This window comes from Rhinatrema bivittatum, chromosome 16, assembly GCF_901001135.1.
Source record: "Rhinatrema bivittatum chromosome 16, aRhiBiv1.1, whole genome shotgun sequence".
Taxonomy (NCBI): Eukaryota; Metazoa; Chordata; class Amphibia; order Gymnophiona; family Rhinatrematidae; genus Rhinatrema; species Rhinatrema bivittatum.
The window spans coordinates 1,711,240-1,725,333 of record NC_042630.1 but is presented as its reverse complement, the minus strand read 5'-3'; the positions used below and the strand labels follow the sequence as shown (position 1 = coordinate 1,725,333).

The window sequence follows — 14,094 nt, the reverse complement described above, 5'->3', positions numbered from 1 at the left end:
GTGTAAAGGAGACCTGCCCCCTGCTAAGGCTGAGACCCTGTGCCCTGTGTAAAGGAGACCTGCCCCCTGCTAAGGCTGTGACCCTGTGCACTGTGTAAAGGAGACCTGCCCCCTGCTAAGGCTGAGACCCTGTGCCCTGTGTAAAGGAGACCTGCCCCCTGCTAAGGCTGAGACCCTGTGCCCTGTGTAACACAGAAACATAGAATATGACAGTGATAAAGATTACATGGCCCATGCACATCAACTACTCAGCTCTATAATCCCTACCACTTCCTCAGGGATCCCCTGTGCTTGTCCCATGTTCTTTTGAATTCAGGTAGCATTTTTGTCTCCACTACCTTTACTGGAGGCCGTTCCATGCATCCACCTCCCTCTCTGTAAAGAGAGATTTCCTAGGATTACTCCTGAGTCTGCCCCCTTTCATCCTCATCCCATGGCCCCTCATTCTAGAGCCTCCTTCCCATTGATAGAGGCTCAGCTCCTGTGCCTGGAAACCTCTGAGATATCTGAATGTCTCTATCATCTCTCCCTATCTTACCTTTCCTCTGGGATGTACGTGTTTAGATCTTTAACTCTAGCCCCATGTGCTTTAGGATGAAGACCCCTGACCATGTTAGTAGCCCCCTCTGGAGCGACTCCCTCCTGTTTCTATCCTTTTGAAGGTGGGGTCTCCAGAACTGTACTCAGTATTCCCAGTGAGGTCTCACCAGGGACCTATACAGGGGCAATATCACCTCCCTATTCTGCTGACCAGTCCTCTCCCTATGCAGCCGAGCAGCTTTCTGGCTCTTACCATCGCTTTATCCAGCTGTTTGACCACCTTAACATCATCAGATACGATCACCCCCAGATCCTGCTCTTCCTTTGTGCTTAGAAGAATTTCACCCCAATACTTTCCCTTGAGTTTTTGCATCCTAAATGCATTTCTGTGCCTTTTTTAGCATTAAATCTTAGCTGCTGGCAGCCCTTAGACCATTCCTCCAGCTTCATTAGATCCCTCCTCATGTTTACCCACCTTCCTGACTGTCCACGCTCTTGCAGAGTTTGGTGAAGGAGCCCTGCCAGCTCCTTGTATAACTTCCTGTCTCTTGGGACTTAGAGCTGTATCGGGTTGCAGTGCCCTCACAATAAGCAGGGATTAATCCCTCACATTCCCCTCCCTCCTCTTCCTTTGTCCTCCGGATCTGGCATGGAGGAAACCTCTGCTCCATTGCCAACGCATCACCCATCGAATTTCTCCATCCTAAAAACTCCGCGAACCCTGAGCACAGACCCCTCCGCTCTCAGTGCCTGGAAGTCCCCAGCTCCCAAGGATGAAGCCCCTCCCTGGTTCCCCACTGCACTGCGGCTGCAGAGGATTCAGTGGTGGGTGAGAGTGTGCAGGAGGGGATGGGGATCCGCCGGAGGGGGCCTCTTGCTACTTATTTTGGGTAGGGGTACGTGTCACCAGCTGAAACACTGGAATATATTTCTGAGGAAGGCACAGGAGGATAAAGTGACCCCCCTTCCAGCTCCCACCCGTAGGGACAAATGCAGTAAAGTGCGCGCGAGTCTAGGCGAGGTCGGGCGCGTGGTTTGGACTCGCTAGACTAGCACCCGATGCAATAAGGAGATCAACAAATCCAAACACGAGCCCAACCCAATGCACAGCTGACAGAGCCCATCAAATGTAAACTCCATGTCCATGAGGCTATTAACTATTACCCCCACCCCCCCCCCGAGGGAGGAAATCGCTGAGTGCCCAGCGCAAACTTAACTCCAGCCAAGGAGGTGCTGCAAAGCCAACCCCTGAGTCAAGAGCTCATGAGAAATTTAAAAATATGGTCTTCTGTGCTTCCTCCTACTTAATATTGTTCTGACACTTAAATGTACTGCTGGCAGTGTTGAAAAATAAATGTATATTGGCTTTATTGAAAAAAAAAAATTCTTATGACTGCACAATTTAGATGCCCATAGCTATCAGCATCTTTAGCAAACTCAGCAAAATAAAGAAGAAGCGAGAGATATGACTCCCCTGAGGTCACACAGAGAGTCAGTGACAGAGCCTGGGATTAGAGCTGAGGCACAGGGAGATAAAGTGACTCCCCTGAGGTCACACATAGAGAGTCAGTGACAGAGCCTGGGATTAGAGCTGAGGCACAGGGAGATAAAGTGACTCCCCCGGGGGTCACACACAGAGAGTCAGTGACAGAGCTGGGGATTAGAGCTGAGGCACAGGGAGATAAAGTGACTCCCCTGAGGTCACACACAGAGTCAGTGACAGAGCCTGGGATTAGAACTGAGGCACAGGGAGATAAAGTGACTCCCCCGGGGTCACACACAGAGAGTCAGTGACAGAGCCGGGGATTAGAGCTGAGGCACAGGGAGATAAAGTGACTCCCCTGAGGTCACACACAGAGTCAGTGACAGAGCCTGGGATTAGAACTGAGGCACAGAGAGATAAAGTGACTCCCCCGGGGTCACACACAGAGAGTCAGTGACAGAGTCGGGGATTAGAGCTGAGGCACAGGGACATAAAGTGACCCCCCTGAGGTCACACAGAGAGTCAGTGACAGAGCCGGGGATTAGAGCTGAGGCACAGGGAGATAAAATGACCCCCCTGAGGTCACACAGAGAGTCAGTTACAGAGCCGGGGATTAGAACTGAGGCACAGGGAGATAAAGTGACTCCCCTGAGGTCACACACAGAGAGTCAGTGACAGAGCCGGGGATTAGAGCTGAGGCACAGGGAGATAAAGTGACTCCCCTGAGGTCACACACAGTCAGTGACAGAGCCGGGGATTAGAGCTGAGGCACAGGGAGATAAAGTGACTCCCCTGAGGTCACACACAGAGTCAGTGACAGAGCCGGGGATTAGAGCTGAGGCACAGAGAATAATATTTATTAGTGCTGCCTGTGTACATAGCCCTCCTTCCATCCCCCAGCTCCCGGCTTTGATTTCCCTCCTTGCTGAGATGCAGGTCTCAGATTCGGGGATTACTTGTATTTCTTTGTATTGTTCTGGGATCTGGCTCTGCTCTTTGGTTCTTTTGGTAGCAGAATTCCATTAAATCTCTATTTCCTCCCTCATAGGATGGGGCGGGGGGCTAAACTCAGCAGAATCTGCTCCTCCCTGGACGTAAGCAAAGGACTTTGCTCAATCTTGAGGGCTCTCAAGTCCGCACTGCACCCCAAGAGCTGGAGCTCTGCCTCTCCTTGCTGCACTGTCACTCGGGCACTCCTCCTGGTCACTCCTCAGCCCCTTCTCCAGTAGGGACCACAGGATGAAGAGGGAGACAGATCCCAGGCTGCACATGAGACCTCCCGTGGAGGGAGTGAGGAGAGAGGGCTGACTGAGCATCCAGGAGAGAGAGGGAGGGCTTCTCAGGCTGGAAGGGAGGAGAGGGAGGAGTTCTACCTCACAAGAAGGGCGGATACACCTTGTGCTGGAAGCTCTCCCTCTCTCTGTCTCTCCATACAGTGCTCTTTCCTCCTTCTCCGCACGGCGCACTATCCGCCCTCTCTCTGCTCCGCGATGCCCGTGGATCTGACTGGCACCTATGCCTGCGTCTCCCATGAGAATCTCGACGCCTACCTGAAAGCCCTGGGTGAGCAGCAGCAGCTTCCATACCCCCATCCCTTTCATTCCTTCACCAGACAGCCAAAGACAGGGAAGGCACATTGGAGGCTGGGAGTTACTGAGAAACTCATAGAAACATAGAAATGACGGCTGAAGACCAAACGGCCCAGCAAGCTATGCACTTTTTTTTTCCCCCCTCTTACTTGTTACAGTTGGCACTTAGCACCTTTTAGTTCTATTTCCCTTCCACCCCACCATTAATGTAGAGAGCAGTGTTGGAACTGCATCTAATTGAATATGTAGCTTACTTAGGGGTAGTAACCGCCTCAATAAGCAAGCTACACCCATGCTTTTGTTTACTCGACTATGTAATTCAGTCCTTGTTGGTTGTTGTCTGTATATAGATCCACTTTTTTACATTGCCCCTGCCGTTGAAGCAGAGAGTTATGCTGGATGTGCATTGAAAGTGAACTATCAGACTTTCTCCCCTGCCGTTGAAGCAGAGAGCTATGCTAGATAAGCATTGAAAGTGAAGTATCAGTCTTTCTCCCCTGCCGTTGAAGCAGAGAGCTATTCTAGATAAGCATTGAAAGTGAAGTATCAGACTTTCTCCCCTGCCGTTGAAGCAGAGAGCTATGCTGGCTATGCATTGAAAGTGAAGTATCAGACTTCCTCCCCTGCCGTTGAAGCAGAGAGCTATGCTGGCTATGCATTGAAAGTGAAGTATCAGACTTTCTCCCCTGCCGTTGAAGCAGAGAGCTATGCTAGATAAGCATTGAAAGTGAAGTATCAGACTTTCTCCCCTGCCGTTGAAGCAGAGAGCTATGCTAGATAAGCATTGAAAGTAAAGTATCAGGCTTATTTGGTTTGGGGTAGTAACCGTCGTAACAAGCCAGCTACTCCCCACTTTTTTGTGAATGCAAATTTTTTTTTTTCCACATTTCCTCTTACCGTTGAAGCTTAGAGCAATGTTGGAGTCGCATTAACCGTGTGTATGTATATTGAATAAGGGTATTATCTCCAGTAGCCTTCATTCCCGCGAGCCACCCCCTCTTTATTCACATCCTCTAGACTTGATGGATCCACAGTGTTTATCTCACGCCTCTTTGAAGTCCTTCACAGTTCTGGTCTTCACCACTTCCTCCGGAAGGGCATTCCAGGCATCCACGGCCACTCACTTGGGATTGGGAGAGCTTGTGACCTTCAGAGGAGGCTGTGACAGGGTAGAGACTTGCAGAGGAGCCTGATTACCCCTGTATCTGGGAGGGCAATACAGGTGCTGGCCACTGATTACCCAGCTGCACTTTTTCTCTACAGATATTAATGTTGCGCTGAGGAAGGTTATCTGTCTCCTGAAGCCCCAGCGAGAGCTTATCCAGGATGGGGATCACATGATCATCAAAACACTCTCAACCTTTAAGAACTACATCATGGATTTTCAAATAGGGGTTGAGTTTGAGGAGGACCTGGGAGCGATAGATGGGCGTAAATGCAAGGTGAGGAGGCAAAAGTGAAGAAATGGAGGCAGGAAGGGTGTAAGGGAGAGTTTGTGGAGGGGAGAGACATGGTTAGGAGGGAGATACCACTGAAGTCTATGGAGGAGAATGACGTGGTTAGGAGGGAGATACCATTGATGTCTATGGAGGTGAATAATATGGTTAGGAGGGAGATACCACTGAAGTCTATGGAGGAGAATGATGTGGTTAGGAGGGAGATACCATTGAAGTTTATGGAGGTGAATGATGTGGTTAGGAGGGTAATACCATTGAAGTCTATGGAGGAGAATGATGTGGTTAGGAGGGAGATACCATTGAAGTTTATGGAGGGGAATGATGTGGTTAGGAAGGAGATACCATTGAAGTCTATGGAGGTGAATAATATGGTTAGGAGGGAGATAACATTGAAGTCTATGGAGGTGAATGATGTGGTTAGGAGGGAGATAACATTGAAGTTTATGGAGGTGAATGATGTGGTTAGGCAGGGGATACCATTGAAGTCTATGGAGGGGAATGATGTGGTTAGGAAGGAGATACCATTGAAGTCTATGGAGGTGAATAATATGGTTAGGAGGGAGATAACATTGAAGTCTATGGAGGTGAATGATGTGGTTAGGAGGGAGATACCATTGAAGTCTATGGAGGAGAATGACGTGGTTAGGAGGGAGATACCATTGAAGTCTATGGAGGAGAATGATGTGGTTAGGAGGGGATACCATTGAAGTCTATGGAGGGAGAATGATGTGGTTAGGAGGGATATACCATTGAAATCTATGGAGGTGAATGATGTGGTTAGGAGGGAGATACCATTGAAGTCTATGGAGGTGAATGATGTGGTTAGGAGGGAGATACCATTGAAGTCTATGGAGGAGAATGATGTGGTTAGGAGGGTAATACCATTGAAGCCTATGGGGGTAAATGATGTGGTTAGGAGGAAGATACCATTGAAGTCTATGGAGGGGAATGATGTGGTTAGGAGGGAGATACCATTGAAGTCTATGGAGGTGAATGATGTGGTTAGGAGGGAGATACCATTGAAGTCTATGGAGGGGAATGATGTGGTTAGGAGGGAGATACCATTGAAGTCTATGGAGGAGAATGATGTGGTTAGGAGGGTAATACCATTGAAGCCTATGGGGGTAAATGATGTGGTTAGGAGGAAGATACCATTGAAGTCTATGGAGGGGAATGATGTGGTTAGGAGGGAGATACCATTGAAGTCTATGGAGGTGAATGATGTGGTTAGGAGGGAGATACCATTGAAGTTTATGGAGGGGAATGATGTGGTTAGGAGGAAGATACCATTGAAGTCTATGGAGATGAATGACGTGGTTAGCTGGGGATACCACTGAAGGCTATGTAGGTGAATGACATGGTTAGGAGGGTGATACCATTGAAGTCTATGGAGGTGAATGACGTGGTTAGGAGAATGGTACCATTGAGGTCTATCAAGATGAATAACCTGGTTTAGATGGAGATACACTTGAAGTCTATGTAAGGGCATGAATAACATGGATATGTGTAAGGGCCCCAGGCAGAGGTCTGCTACTAGGGATCAGGACCTTGCTAAGATTCCCTGTTGGCATGGGATCAACCACGAAAGACCAGAAACCAGATTTCAAAGCTCTGTGTAATGCTTGTTTAGTCAGGATTCAGTGTCTTAGCAACAAGCCACAAGTCCATCAAGCAGAAGCAGGATATCCAAATAAATCAGGGTGAGGCAAGGACAAAGGAGAAGCCGATGTGGATACTGTCAGAAAGATAAAAGTTACCCAGGAGCTGTAACACAGAGCACAATTGAAGTCAATGAACCAACTAGGTCACGGAAGAAATAATCCACACAATCTGGTTTGACTTCTGCTGGGCCACTCAGGGGGCAGTAAACTGGAAGGAACACAAATAATTTAGGAGATGGAAGGCACTCACATTAAAGGGCAGATCGCTCACTCAGAAAGAACAAGCCTCAGACCCCACCAGGCACTGGTTGAATGTCAGCACTGAAGTCTCTGGAGGCACGGTTAGGAGGGTGATAGCATTGAAGTCTATGGAGGGGAATGATGTGGTTAGGAAGGTGATACCATTGAAGTCCATGGAGGTGAATGACATGATTAGGAGGGAGATACCATTTAAGTCTAAGAAGGTGAATGATGTGGTTAGGAGGGAGATACCATTGAAGTCTATGGAGGTGAATGATGTGGTTAAGAGGGAGATACCATTGAAGTCTATGGAGGTGAATGATGTGGTTAGAAGGATGATACCATTGAAGTCTATGGAGGTGAATGATGTGGTTAGCAGGGGGATAGCATTGAAGTCTATGGAGGGGGATGACGTGGTTAGGAGGATGATACCATTGACATCTATGGAGGTGAATGATGTGGTTAGGAGGGAGATACCATTGAAGTCTATGGAGGAGAATGATGTGGTTAGGAGGATGATACCATTGACGTCTGTGGAGGTGAATAATGTGGTTAGGAGGGGATACCATTGATGTCTATGGAGGTGAATGATGTGGTTAGGAGGGAGATACCATTGACGTCTATGGAGGTGAATGATGTGGTTAGGAGGGAGATACCATTGAAGTCTAAGGAGGTGAATGATGTGGTTAGGAGGGAGATACCATTGAAGTCTATAGAGGGGAATGATGTGGTTAGGAGGGGAATGATGTGGTTAGGAGGATGATATCATTGGTCAGTGCAGTTAGTATAGCTGTGTTTAAAACAGGATTGGATAAGTTCTTGGAGGAGAAGTCCATTACCTGCTATTAAGTTCACTTAGAGAATAGCCACTGCCATTAGCAATGGTAACATGGAATAGACTTAGTTTTTTGGGTACTTGCCAGGTTCTTATGGCCTGGATTGGCCACTGTTGGAAACAGGATGCTGGGCTTGATGGACCCTTGGTCTGACTCAGTATGGCATTTTCTTATGTTCTTAAGCCTATGGAAGGGAATGATGTGGTTAGGAGGGAGATATCATTGAAGTCTATGGAGGAGAATGATATGGTTAGGAGGGAGATACCATTGAAGTCTATGGAGGTGAATGATGTGGTTAGGAGGGTGATACCATTGAAGTCTATGGAGGGGAATGATGTGCTTATGAGGGAGATACCATTGAAGTCTGTGGAGGGGAATGATGTGGGTAGGATGGGATACCATTGACATCTATGGAGGTGAATGATGTGGTTATTTATTTATTTATTTATTTAACACTTTTTTTATACCGACCTTCATGGTTGAGGACCATATCAGATCGGTTTACATCGAAAGGGGGAACTGTAACAAGAACCGTAGGTAAAAAACAGGAAGAACAAAGTTACATTCAACAAGGGTAGTAAACTTGGAAGCAAGACTGCTAGAAAGAAAATGTCTAAGGAACGTAGTGGTTAGGATATTAAGAACAGTTAAAGAGTCAGGGTAGGCTCTTTATCATCCTTCGGGAGATACCATTGATGTCTATGGAGGAGAATGATGTGGTTAGCAGGGGGATACCATAGAAGTCTTTGGATGTGAATGATGTGGTTAGGAGGGTGATACCATTGACGTCTATGGAGGAGAATGATGTGGTTAGGAGGAGATACCATAGAGGTCTATGGAGGAGAATGATGTGGTTAGGAGGGTGATACCATTGATCGTCTATGGAGGGAGAATGATGTGGTTAGGAGGGAAATACCATTGACATCTATGGAGGGGAATGATGTGGTTAGGAGGGAGATACCATTGACATCTATGGAGGTGAATGATGTGGTTAGAAGGATGATACCATAGAAGTCTATGGAGGAAAATGATGGGGTTAGGAGGGAGATACCATTGTCGTCTATGGAGGGGAATGATGTGGTTAGGAGGGAAATACCATTGACGTCTATGGAGGGGAATGATGTGGTTTGAAAGGAGATACCATTGAAGTCTATGAAGGTGAATGATGTGGTTAGGAGGGAGATACCATCGAAGTCTATGGAGGTGAATGATGTGGTTAGGAAGGAGATACCATTGACGTCTATGGAGAGGAATGATGTGGTTAGGAGGAAGATACCATTGAAGTCTATGGAGGTGCTTGATGTGGTTAGGAGGGAGATACCATTGACGTCTATGGAGAGGAATGATGTGGTTAGGAGGGAGATACCATTGAAGTCTATGGAGGTGAATGATGTGGTTAGGAGGGTGATACCATTGACATCTATGGAGAGGAATGATGTGGTTAGGAGGGAGATACCATTGAAGTCTATGGAGGGTAATGATGTGGTTAGGAGGGAGATACCATTGACGTCTATGGAGGGGAATGATGTGGTTAGGAGGGAGATACCATTGACATCTATGGAGGGTGAATGATGTGGTTAGGAGGAGAGATACCATTGACGTCTATGGAGGTGAATGATGGTGGTTAGGAGGGAGATACCATTGAAGTCTACTGAGGGAATGATTATGTGGAATATGATGTGGTTAGGAGGGTGATACCATTGAAGTCTATGGAGGTGAATGATGTGGTTAGGAGGGAGATACCATTGAAGTCTACGGAGGTGAATGATGTGGTTAGGAGGGAGATACCATTGAAGTCTATGGAGGGGAATGATGTGATTAGGAGGGAGATACCATTGATGTCTATGGAGGTGAATGATGTGGTTAGGAGGGAGATACCATTGAAGTCTATGGAGGTGAATGATGTGGTTAGGAGGGTGATACCTTTGAAGTCTATGGAGGGGAATGATGTGGTTAGGAGGGGGATACCATTGAAGTCTATGGAGGAGAATGAAGTGGTTAGGAGGGAGATACCACTGACGTCTATGGAGGGGAATGATGTGGTTAGGAGGGAGATAGCACTAAGTTTTTGTTTCTCAAGGTGTCTCAGTATCCAGTCATCTAATAGATCTTTTCATGGACCCCTGAGAACTCACCGTGCTTGCCCCCTCTCTCTTATCTTTACCCTGCAGACCACTGTGACCTGGGAAGGGGATGTTCTGGTCTGTGTGCAGAGAGGCGAGAAGAAGAACCGGGGCTGGAAGCATTGGCTGGAGGATGACCTGCTGTACATGGTGAGAGGGAAGAGACAGACAGAGGTCCGGAGCACTCATCACACACATAAGCCAACTCCCCCTCCACCCTCCTCTCTTTATGCTGGGGTTGGAGAGTTGAGATTTCCATTTCTTGCTCTTTATCCTTGCAGTGTAATCTGGGTGAGGGGAGGTGGGTGCTGCCCCTCTTCCACTGCCCAGTGGAAGATGATGGAGACACGGAGAGGGCTTAACAATTTATTCACGGATTCCCAGACTTTCAAAACCATTTGCATGCGTAAAACGTGATTTATTCTGGTGAATTGTCCTGAATGTATGTGTGGGATGCTACTCCTAACCATGTGTAGGGGGGGCATTTTGAGCAGGACTAGGACAGAACTCACAGAGAAAAAACGTCCCACACAGGCACCAGGTGAGGGTCTTCATACCCTGGGGCAGCCGTGCTGCATCTTGACAGGAGGGAAATGGGCCCACTTTCAGCCACATTGGGAGTGGTGGAGGTCAATTTACCCGTGCAAATTTCTTTCAGAACTGTCCTCAAAACAGTAAAAGAAAAGAATTGCAATGTGCAGTAGAGAAATCCCAGAGACAGTTCCCAGGGGACTCTGCTCAGATCATAAGAACATGCCATACTGGGTCAGACCAAGGGTCCATCAAGCCCAGCATCCTGTTTCCAACAGAGGCCAATCCAGGCCATAAGAACCTGGCAAGTACCCAAACACTAAGAAGATCCCATGTTACTGATGCAGTTAATAGCAGTGGCTATTCCCTAAGTATAATTGATTAATAGCCCTTAATGGACTTCTCCTCCAAGAACTTATGCAAACCTTTTTTAAACACAGCTACACTAACTGCACTAACCACATCCTCTGGCAACAAATTCCAGAGTTTAATTGTGCATTGAGTGAAAAAGAACTTTCTCCGATTAGTTTTAAATGTGCCACCAGATCCTGTGTTCTGGTGCTGGTCCAGATTGTCTCTGCTCAAATCCCATATTCTGGTGCCGGTCCGGATTGTCTCTGCTCAGATCCTGGTTCTGGTGCTGGTCCGGATTGTCTCTGCTCAGATCCTGGTTCTGGCCCGGGGGCAGGATCCCACAGACTCTGCTGCTCTCGCTGCTGTTTCTCCTCTTTCCCCCAGGATTAGACGCAGTTTTTCCTGCTCCTTCTTTTGTGGGAAGTCTGTGATTTTCTCTCTCAGCTTTGGGAAATGTGCGTCTCTTCTCTCTTTGCATTTTGCACAGTGCAGGGGAAATGCATGGCTGGTTCTGGTTCTTGGGTGCTGACTGCATGCAGAGTTTGCTTCTTGGGATTTCCACTTTAGTTTAATTTGTGGCCCATATTCTGTATTTGCTGAGGGTCTGCCTGTGCTCTGTGTGTGTGGCTAGAGTGTGGTATTCTGGTAGTGTATAGGGATCTGTCACTTGTTCTCTTTTCCCAGTAGGAGGTGTATTGGGGTTCTATGGCCAGCGTGATAGGTAGGGTTGTTGCTGTGTGAGTCCTAGCAGTTGGTGCAGTTATGGTGTGGCAGCTTTACTCTATAGTTACTGAGTATGTGTTGTGCAGGATTTGCTGTTATTTCTGGTAGTGGAGGGAGTTTGTGTGGCTGTTAGGGAGGTGACACCAGAATGTGAATAATCTTGTAGTAGTAAAGGGGAAATGTCCTAGTTCAGCCCTGCACTCATTGCTGGGGGAGTTCCTGTCTATCTCACTCCATCAGTCTCTTGCTCCCTTGGTCAGAATCTGCTCTGCTCTGACCTTACCTCTCTCTCTGTTTCCCCACTGCAGGAAATGACAGCAGAGGATGCGGTGAGCAGACAAATTTTTCAAAAGGTGAAATGAGGAAGGCCTGGATCCCTCCAATTGCTGCTTTTCCTGTTAAATCTGTCCATTCAGCCCCCATCTCGAGAAACACGAATCCAGAAAGTAGGCACACACCTCCCAAACGCAACAGCAAATGCTTAACACTGCATGGCCCTTGTAAACTTCATTAAATATCTAAATGGCAGCTTTTGCATTTTGCTTTTTATTGGGGATGCTGGTAAAGGCGCCACACATTCCTACACCGCTGTATCCATGAAAGGACCCAGGCAGAAGACTCAGAAGCAGCTGTTGTAGCCAAGAAATGGTTTTAAACCAGTAAACAGAGCTGATCTGATCTAATGTCGCTTTTACTAAAAGTTGTCTTCTTACTCAGCTACCCTGTGCTAGGCACTAGCCCTGCATTTCCCCTTAGGACCAGTGGATGTCACTCTCACCCCATGCATTTCCAGCCCAGGACTGACCAGTGGATGTCACTCTCACCCCATGCATTTCCAGCCCAGGACTGACCAGTGGATGTCACTCTCACCCCATACATTTCCAGCCCAGGCTTGAATTTCCACTTCTGACCAGTGGATGTCACTCTCACCCCATGCATTTCCAGCCCAGGCCTGAATTTCCACTTCTGATCAGTGGATGTCACTCTCACCCCATGCATTTCCAGCCCAGGACTGGCCAGTGGATGTCACTCTCACCCCATACATTTCCAGCCCAGGCCTGAATTTCCACTTCTGACCAGTGGATGTCACTCTCACCCCATGCATTTCCAGCCCAGGCCTGAATTTCCACTTCTGATCAGTGGATGTCACTCTCACCCCATGCATTTCCAGCCCAGGACTGACCAGTGGATGTCACTCTCACCCCATACATTTCCAGCCCAGGCCTGAATTTCCACTTCTGACCAGTGGATGTCACTCTCACTCCATGCATTTCCAACCCAGGCCTGAATTTCCATTTCTGACCAGTAGAAGTCACTCTCACCCCATGCATTTCCAGCCCAGGACTGGCCAGTGGATGTCACTCTCACCCCATACATTTCCAACCCAGGCCTGAATTTCCACTTCTGATCAGTGGATGTCACTCTCACCCCATGCATTTCCAACCCAGGCCTGAATTTCCACTTCTGACCAGTGGAAGTCACTCTCACCCCATGCATTTCCATCCCAGGCCTGCATTTCCCCTTAGGACCAGTGGGTGTCACTCTCACCCCATGCATTTTCCCTTCTGACCAATGGGTGTAACTCTCACCCCATGCATTTGTCCTTCTGACCAGTGGCTGTCACACTCACCCCATGCATTTCTAGCTCAGGCCTGCATTTCCACTTCTGACCAGTGGATGTCACTCTCACCCCATGCATTTCCATCCCAGGCCTGCATTTCCCCTTAGGACCAGTGGATGTCACTCTCACCCCATGCATTTCCATCCCAGGCCTGCATTTCCCCTTAGGACCAGTGGATGTCACTCTCACCTCATGCAGTTCCATCCCAGGCCTGCATTTCCCCTTAGGACCAGTGGGTGTCACTCTCACCCCATGCATTTTCCCTTCTGACCAGTCACTCTCACCCTACAAATTGTATTTTATTTATTTATTTAATTTGTAATTTGTAAGTCTTCTGAAAAGTTACAAGGCCGTGAACAATAAATACAAAAGCTTTCAGGAATGTGCTGTCGTCATGTAGCAGTGTAAATGCATTGCACAGAGCAGGGCTGGGAACAAACATTACACATAGGTCTGAAGAAAGGGAATGAGGTCTCATATTGTGCTCTGGGATAATATCAGGACCAGCTCAGCTTGCCCCAGGTGGCCTGGAGTCATCATTCTCTCTAAGCCTGGAGATGTGATGAAGTCTTACACGGGACACTGGGTGGGGCAGATTGATATCTGCCCGTGGCATGAGAACTTGCTACATGTCAGGCAGATATGTTACTCTTTCATATGTGGCTCATTCACGGAGCCAGGATCGGGGGTAGGAGGGCCTGGGGAAATGAGCTCACAAGTCGAGGGAGGGCTCACATACCCACCTTTCTGATTTGGAAAGTGGTAGGTGGAATCTTACCGCAAATGCTGAACGTTGAGGGTGAAGGTTATTAATAAACCTGGAACGTGACACCCATTATCAATGCCCCCCCACCACCACCACATCCGCAGGAAAGACTGTGCAGGAGGGCTGAGTGTGCCTGTAACACATCCTGCCATGAGAGAGCAGGGACTGTG

At 47.9% G+C, this 14,094-nt stretch overlaps 1 protein-coding gene across 2 annotated transcripts; it reads left to right on the top strand.

Moving 5' to 3' along the window:
• The first annotated feature begins 1,181 nt into the window (after positions 1–1,181).
• RBP5 (retinol binding protein 5) lies at positions 1,182–13,556 on the top strand. Of its 2 annotated transcripts, none has more exons than XM_029581786.1 (4): positions 1,182–1,365; positions 4,876–5,054; positions 9,978–10,079; positions 11,846–13,556. In XM_029581786.1, the coding sequence occupies exons 1-4, from the start codon at positions 1,314–1,316 to the stop codon at positions 11,897–11,899; spliced, it is 387 nt and encodes a 128-aa protein (XP_029437646.1). In that variant the 5' UTR covers positions 1,182–1,313; the 3' UTR covers positions 11,900–13,556. The 2 variants fall into 2 exon arrangements, with proteins under 2 accessions (XP_029437646.1, XP_029437645.1); XM_029581785.1 differs by lacking the exon at positions 1,182–1,365 and adding an exon at positions 3,418–3,586 and having other exon boundaries at positions 11,846–13,554.
• Positions 13,557–14,094: the final 538 nt, after the last annotated feature.